The sequence below is a fragment of the Eutrigla gurnardus genome (genome assembly GCF_963514095.1).
Source record: "Eutrigla gurnardus genome assembly, chromosome: 12".
NCBI lineage: Eukaryota > Metazoa > Chordata > Actinopteri > Perciformes > Triglidae > Eutrigla > Eutrigla gurnardus.
In genome coordinates this window covers 15906409-15914488 of record NC_139926.1, presented here as the reverse complement: position 1 = coordinate 15914488, position 8080 = coordinate 15906409, and the positions used below count along the sequence as shown (strand labels likewise).

At 41.2% G+C, this 8080-nt stretch overlaps 1 protein-coding gene across 2 annotated transcripts; it reads left to right on the top strand.

The window, feature by feature from the left end:
* The first annotated feature begins 644 nt into the window (after positions 1-644).
* LOC311021487 (thioredoxin domain-containing protein 6-like) lies at positions 645-7992 on the top strand. Of its 2 annotated transcripts, XM_084022090.1 has the most exons (17): positions 645-717; positions 815-872; positions 1119-1222; positions 1316-1387; positions 1696-1812; positions 1962-2046; positions 2195-2277; positions 2379-2471; positions 2971-3125; positions 3394-3590; positions 3917-4061; positions 4142-4249; positions 4992-5143; positions 5237-5381; positions 6508-6770; positions 6959-7043; positions 7804-7921. In XM_084022090.1, exons 1-16 carry the CDS (start codon positions 685-687, stop codon positions 7027-7029), a joined length of 1881 nt encoding a protein of 626 aa, XP_083878216.1. In that variant the 5' UTR covers positions 645-684; the 3' UTR covers positions 7030-7043; positions 7804-7921. The 2 variants fall into 2 exon arrangements, with proteins under 2 accessions (XP_083878216.1, XP_083878217.1); XM_084022091.1 differs by lacking the exon at positions 6959-7043 and having other exon boundaries at positions 7804-7992.
* The last annotated feature ends 88 nt before the right edge of the window (positions 7993-8080 follow it).

Here is an 8080-nt window from a genome sequence, read left to right as displayed (position 1 = left end):
AAATATTAGCTGCATAATGTGCTATGAATGTATGAAGTATTATCCATCCCTCCATTATCTGTAACATGTTTTTTTATATTATTTACTTGAGTAAATGCACAACCTTACCTTCCACTCCTGCTGCTCTGTGCCCAATAAATCTTATGTTGCCTAGCTTAGATTCTACTACAGATAATCAGACCCTCTACTGCAATACATAACACTGATAGCTAATCTTTTGGATAACAACCTGCTTCGAAGCCCCTCGGAACGAACTCATTAAAAGCGAGACTAAAGTCGAATGCGGATAAAGGTGACACACGTGTTGTTTCCGGTTGGTGTGACGCCCGGGGAGGTGTTTTAACAGCGACCCGTGCGGCCAGTTGAAGCCGAGACAAGTAGCTTCCACGGTGCCATTAAACTAATTAAAGCGAGCTGCGAGCAGAAACACGACCCGCCTCGGCGTTAATGAATAGCGACAGCACAAGATAACGAGCTTCAATCAGACGATCAGAGCCGATGGGATGACACCGGGAAGCGGAAGGCGCCGTTGCCTAGCAACCGAGGTGTCAAACAAGCGCCATCGTCGTCTGAGGAGTTTGATGCCGTGATTAGCATCTCGGCACACTATTATTTGACTGTTAGTTAAAGTTTTCTTCGCTCATTATCTCTTTTAGACGTTTTCCATTTCGTTGAACTGGTCAAATGGCAGGCAAGAAGAAAGAGGCGAGTCTGCAGGTTGGACACAACATTGAGACTCCTCTATCTTTTAAGCTAATTATTATCTTTATGAAGCTCCGATATTCATTTTGTTGTTGTTGTTTTTATTGTCCAGGCTTCAGTCACAAACCAAGAGCAGTGGGAGGAGATGCTTGCAACCAAGGGTTTAACAGGTAAGAACTTAACTTAAGTAGAAGTAAAACAACTGAATTGTTATGTCCTGTTAAAAGTGAACACCAACCTAAGGATCAGTTCCATACTGTTGTTACAGTTGTTATTTCTATAATAAAAGAAAAACACCCAGTCTGTATTGAAAGAGCTCTGTCACTTTGGATGTAATTTATTGTATGTTGCTGCCCCACTGTGTTCATTGAGATAACTGCAGATTGAATGCTTGCACTCAACGCCGTCTATTCTAGTTGTAGATCTGTACCAACAGTGGTGTGGTCCCTGTCGAGCTGTGGTCAGTCTCCTACGAAAAATAAAGAACGAGCTGGGAGATGATCTATTACATTTTGCTACAGTAAGCCCCGAGTGAATATAAAATATGAACAATTTCATTTAAAAACCCAGATTTTGAGGGAGTAGTCCTGAAATGTATCTGTGTGTGGTGCAGGCCGAAGCCGACAGCATTGATGCTTTGGAGAAATACAGAGGGAAGTGTGAGCCCACCTTCCTCTTTTTTGGGGTGAGTGTGTGTGTGTTTTGTGTGTGTGTGTTTTGACTTTTTGTCCTTTGTCTTAAAAATTATTATATTATTATATATTTGACTTTATTTTTAGCTATTTGTTTTCGTCTATATTTCGTTTCCCCTTTATCCTCACTATAAAGCTCAGAGGTCTGTCTTTTTTTTTTCAGACTCATTCAATATATGAAAAAAATGTTTTACATCTTGCTAACATGGGCCTGCTGCAGTAAAATCATCTCATTAATGTCACCACTTGTTAAATCGAATAAAAAATTGGTTAAAAATGATAAAATGTGTTTCCTGAACAGGGTGGGGAGCTGGTGGCTGTGCTGCGAGGGGCCAATGCTCCACTCCTTCAGCGGATGATTGTGGAGGAACTGGCCAAGGAGAAGTTGGTCCTGGAGCAAGGTGGTGAACGCAAGGCGGTGAGGAATAAGATACGCAACTAAGTCACAGCCAAGTCCATTTGCTTACCGATGTAATCAGTAAAGAGACCCCATTTTTAAAGGTTCTTTATATGGGGTTCACTATTTGTTATGTAAAAATGAGTGAATGTTTTGTTGATTTCTGTAAGGTTAAAGATGATGGTCTGGTGGACGATGAGAATAAAGGCGAGGAGGAGACACCACAGCAGTCAGAAAATGAAGAAAGCATAATTGGTACTGTGGAAACAATATCATCAAATTAGTGGTCAATTTATGGCACATAATGTTATTACTGTGGTTGTTTACCAGCATCATCATGATTCTGTTCACCCTTTTATTTGCCTTACTGATCATCACTCACACTGTTTCTTTCCTCTTGTAGTTCCTGCTAGCAAATTCTACACAGTTGCCATCATCAAACCAGATGCTGCTGCTCACGGCAAGGCAAATGAGATCATTATGAAGGTACACAGAGACTAACACTGTTCCCATCCTGAGAAGACAAGATAGACTCGATCCTTCCTGCTGACATTACATTATTATCCTGACATCACTCCCCTGGCTAGATTCAAGATGCTGGGTTTGAGATCCTGGCCCACGAGGAACGCAGGCTGACTGTGGTGGAGGCTCGAGATTTTTACCAGCACAAAGCAGAAGAGGTACTGTGAGAATAGAATGGTAGCTAAAAGGTACAGACATAAGACAACACATTTGAAAGAAACAAACACTCGTGTTTGGATCACATTGCAGAGATTGGCATACTAGTCAAAGTGTTGATTTTGTTGCTGGTCTGGCCAATTGAAATTCTGATTGGTGACCAGTCACGACTAGTGCAAGAATCATTATAAAAAATCCATTTGCATTTCTGCACAGGGCTCAAAATAGATCTGCTGTGCAAGCAGCTTTTTTTTTTGCTTATTACGCTGTTTGTGATAAGAGATTTACTAACACAAAACATGTGAGGAAAGGTGGCTCGGTACAGCAATACTGTTCATGGAATATTATAGAAGTATGTCTACACTAATGTATGTTAAAAAATGTATTCATACCGGTACTCATTTTCTTCCCTCTTTCTCACCTTGTAAATGTGAGGCCTGATCCATGTGTTCATTGCTGCTCATGCTCTTGTCTCTGTGTGTATGTGTTGGTGGTTTGTAGGCTTGCTTTGAGGATTTGGTGCAGTTTATGTCCAGTGGGCCATCCCACATCCTGGTACTCTCTCAGGTCGAGGGCTCAGCTAACGTCGTACCAGCGTGGCGTGAGTTCATTGGCCCAGCAGATTTGGAGGAAGCCAGGAGAGATAAACCAGAAAGGTCAGTTGCTTGAAATTATACACACAAAAAAGATCATTCCTGTATGTTCCTTTTGTAAAGAACAGCGTTTATAGCGTAGACATTTATTCATGCACTGTTGATTGCCAAAGCGTGAAGCAATCTCAGGCTCAAGTCTGGGAAAGCGAATGAACAGCCCACTGTCGCCTGCTCCGTCAGACACACCCAAACATTCTGCTTCTCTCTGGTTGACCACCAGCCAAGCAACCATCTGCTCTCCTCTCCTTTTCTCCCCCATGGCTTCCTGCAGCTTGCGGGCACAATACGGCACACAGACACTGTTCAACGCGGTGCACGGGAGTGAGGACATCGACCAGGCCAGCAGGGAGCTCGCCTTCTTCTTCCCCAACTTTAGGACGTCCTCGGTGACGGAGCAGGATGGGGAGGAAGAGCGTGTGGAGAGGACACTGGCTCTTATCCGGCCTGACGTTGCCAGAGATAACAGAGGTGGGGCCTGTGCCAAATACACAAGTACACACGTGTGTCAGCACGGATATACACACACACACAGGTGGTTCATATTGACATGGTGGGACTGCTTCTTGATTCCATCAGCAAAGGAGTTCCAGATTTTTATGTAATTGATCACTCCAAGTTTAATAGTTACACCTAGTGAAAACTAATGCAGTGTAATACAATACAATAAACGCCACTAAAACCGAATTAACCTTCATCAGCGTGAGATTTATTGCAGGAGTGTTGTATTAGAATGCATGAGCTAGCTGTACCCAATCATGGCTAATGGGTGTATATTTATATTTATTGTCCTGCAGAGGAGATCTTGGCTCAAATCCACGAGTCAGGCTTCGCCGTGGCTCTCCAAAGAGAGGTAATGCTGACAGAGCAGCAGGTCAGACAGTTTTACTTCCAACATGTCGAGGAGGACTACTTCCCTGCATTGCTCCAAAGCATGACCAGGTAAATTAAACGAGCTCCAAAAGAAATCTACAGAGTAATACGTTAACGCAGACATGTGTTTAACGTAAGTGTATTTACAGTGGGCCAGTGTTAGCTTTGGCTCTGGCCAGAACAGGGGCTGTGCATCACTGGAAGAACATCCTCGGCCCTTCTGATGTTCATAAAGCCAGAGAGGAGAATCCTGAGTGGTGAGTGATGTGTGGCCCTATACTTTTACACAATTAAATAAGTCTGTGGAATAATTGACAGTTTTCACTGTTAATCCTACTGACAGCTTGCTCATTGGATGAACTCTGTATTTCTCTTTTGATCCTAGGCAGGTTTTGCAGATTATTATAAACAAATGTAATTCTACAATCGCACAGTGAGAATTAACAGATAGATAACATCTTCTTTTCTGACAGTAGTGCAGTCACAAGATACATTTTAGAGACGTCCTATTGCAGTCTCTCTCTGCCTGTAATGCACCACGTTCTGAGGCTTCTCGAAAGGCATTCTTAAAAATCACTAGCAGTGTTTTGCAGTGAATGTCAAAGTGAAGGAATTACACTTTTCATCTCAGGCTCAACCATTAGGAATGCCTGCTTGCCCAGGGCAAGTAAAATTCCACGTTGGGCTAGTAAATCTAGCAGCTCACTCGCCCAATCAGGAAAGTGGTAAGAAAGAATCAAACGCATGTTTTTTTTCCAGAGCGAGGAGTGAGCTATCTCACTTCCTTCTCATCTCTGTTTGGATTTGCACACGAGCATGTGGTTCTGTAATAACCAATAATAAATAAAACAGTGACTTTGGGCAAGCAGATTTCTGAATTACAAAAAAATGAACTCTGAACCAATTCATCAAAAAAAAATTGAAGAAGCTGTTTGATATAGATGGTATCTAACAGTCTAATCATACGTGTAATGCTGACTTCTGTATCTCACCACTCAGTCTAAGGGCCCAGTTTGCTGTGGAAAACAAGCCGATCAACCAGCTTCATGGCAGTGAAAGCCATGAAGAGGCGGAGCGAGAGATCAACTTCCTCTTCCCTAAACAGCAAACACTGGCAGTGATCAAGCCTGATGCCATGGAGGAGCATAGAGGTCCATCCAACAACCATATCAAAATGTTTTTTATATAGATGTGCACAAATCATCATAGAATCGTGATCATGTCTCTATTATTCACCGTAACAGAGAAGATTCTGGAGGAGATCAGGGGCGGCGGTTTCTCTGTAACGCAGCTGAAGGAGATGGTGCTGTCAAGAGAGATGGCCGAGGAGTTTTACAAAGAGCACAGAGAGAAGCCTTTCTTCAACCAACTGGTGGAATTCATGTGTCGGTAAGTCTATACCTGAACATAGTTCAGGGGGAAGAGCAAAGCTGGAAGAGGGAAGTTTTACCAGCACGTTTAACAATAATCTTAGTTGCTCAAAATCAAGGCAGCCTCAGGCAAGTGGCGAGGAAGTCCATCTCAATTTCATTCTTTGTTCCACGGCACATCTAAATGGTTGGTTTACTGCACTACATTTGTCCCACAGCTTTAATTACTTTTCAGATTACTAATTTCCCTCCCCTTCATGTCCAGTGAAAACCACGGTTCACCAGATGTCTTGATTTTTAATATTTCTGATGAACTGAAGGATGAAGAGTTCCTGTATGGGTTGAGAATGTTCTCCTACTGCTACTCCTAATTCTCCAGCTGGAAAATGCATCATCAGTTAGCTGAGAAACAGCGCTGCTTTTAAAAAGTTGACTTTTTAAAAGATACATTGTTCTCACATGGCAGCGACGCTACAAATATAGAAGAATATAAGAACAGAATATGATGCATTGCTGTCGATTAAACTACCCAACAGTATATAAATGAGTTAAATGTAGCAGGAATATTAATCCAAAAACATGATATGAAGTATTAAAAGCCAGGGATCATTTTTATTATACAATGAATACTTTTACTTTTGATACTTTAAGTGCGTTTTACACTTTACATACATCTGAGTAACGATGGGCTCTGAATAATTGCTTCACCACTGAGTAAACCTGTAAATCACTACAGCCAGGTGAGAAAATCAACCTCTGACAATCCAAAAAAACAACATTTAGCTAGTTTAGCTTAAAATTGGCAACTTTAAATTGAAAAGTGAGTTTTTTTTCTTTATATCTAACAATTACCTTTCAGTGTAAAGAAACTCCTAGCTACGTGTTATAATACAGTGATTGAAATGCTGTTGAAGAGATGCTACATGCAACCTACACCTAAAACAATAAGCCATCTTTACACTTTGCAGTCAAAGGCTGCTTATTGAAACGTTAGAAAGCTTGTTGTGGCTCTTGATAATTTAATTGCATTATTCCATAGATTCATTTAAGTGCAAACTTGTCTTTTGACATTTAGAAATTACATCTATAGCACCAAATTATATTAACATTACATAAAACTCTCACTCTCTTGTTGTTTGTTTCAGGGGGCCCTGTATGATGCTCATTCTGACCAAGGAAAACGCAGTGGAGGAGTGGCGGGCCACTATGGGCCCCAAAGACCCCGACCAAGCTAAGGCGACATCCCCACACTCTCTGAGGGCCCGCTTTGCCTCCGACATCCTCCACAACTCGGTCCACGGCTCCTCCAATGAGCAGCATGCGGAGGAGAAGATCCGTTTTATCTTTGGTGACATCTGCTCAGACGCAGAGCTCACCGCTGATGGAGAGGCTGACACAACCGTTTTAGGTAATCATACGATGTGTGTGACAGTCGATTCCATCTGGCACACCATCTGCTTCCAAGTGAATAACTATTTTGTTGTGATGTTTGTTCCCATTGGATACATTCATTCATCCAGCTATATTTCTTATGGTTTAAAAAGTAAAACTGTAAACTTTAAGACTTGAAATAAATATAAATCTAATTTCTTGCAGCAAAAGTGCCAAACAATTCTGCCGATGAAAAATGCGGGGATGGCAAGCTTTCCAACGGAAAGAATGTCTGATAAGCATCTTGAAGGTATGCAATGAATAAAAAGTATTTCTCAGCTATACCATGCCAAATCAACGGCTTGATCCTTCAGAGACTGCATGTCTAGACGGAATGTGTCATAAACAAGCAGTAAACAAAGGCTTGTTCCAGCCCAAAGAGGCCCACACGACTAGTATACATGCCTCTGCACACCTTAGTATCCCACAATCCATTCCACACCACTTTGAGCACAGGCAATCCTCATCAGTTTGGATTGTATTAGTCATCACTCAACGTCAATATATCACATTAAAAAGACCAATCAATCTGCAAGCTGTAAATAATGGAAACAAGGCATAATCTCCACCTTTTGGATATGTTGTTGATTGTTAACTATATGTATATATTTATCGTTAACCTGCTCCACTATTTTCCAGACATTAGTTTGGTTACATGTGGCAGGTTAGATATTTAAACAGCTTAATCAGCTGTTTAATCTTTAAAATAGTACACTTTTGAATTGGAATGTCCATTTTCATACTGTCAGCTGGAAGGGAGATACTGCTATAGTCTCTTTTTTAGAGAGTATTAAGTTAATATCAACCAGCTGCAGTGTGGAGGATAATTCAAATTCAAATGTGCACTAGCTCCTCATGATCTCATTTTGTAGATTAAATAGGTTTCGGACAATTTCCTACATGTCTTGTGACTAATGAAAACTATGTTAATGTCTAAAATCTGTTATTAGATGTTATAAATATGTGGTTGTCATTCAGAAGACTTGGGCTAACTTCCCTCTACTTTACAGGTGGGCCACATCGTTTGAATACATGCAGCCCAAAGACAGAAGGAAGTGACAACACAGAGCACCCACACTGACTCAGCACACTTACTAGTTTCTCTTGTATTGTGGGCTTATTCTGTAACATCGTGGCTACAATGTCTGCCACTCCATAAAGCATGAAATAAAAATGATTGCTTCTTCATTCTCTGCAAACACACATTACTCTAAATAGCTGTGTGCTGCTATATTAATGCTTTGAATGTCATATAGAGAACAGAACCTTTAATGAAGGATAACTTAC

Bases quoted from the DNA above. Each gene is read 5' to 3' on its own strand.
- LOC311021487 (XM_084022091.1), top strand. From the start codon at position 685: ATGGCAGGCAAGAAGAAAGAGGCGAGTCTGCAG. The intron at 873-1,118 runs GTAAGAACTTAA...CGTCTATTCTAG, and splicing joins TGCAACCAAGGGTTTAACAG to TTGTAGATCTGTACCAACAG. The intron at 4,250-4,991 runs GTGAGTGATGTG...CTCACCACTCAG, and splicing joins AGAGAGGAGAATCCTGAGTG to TCTAAGGGCCCAGTTTGCTG.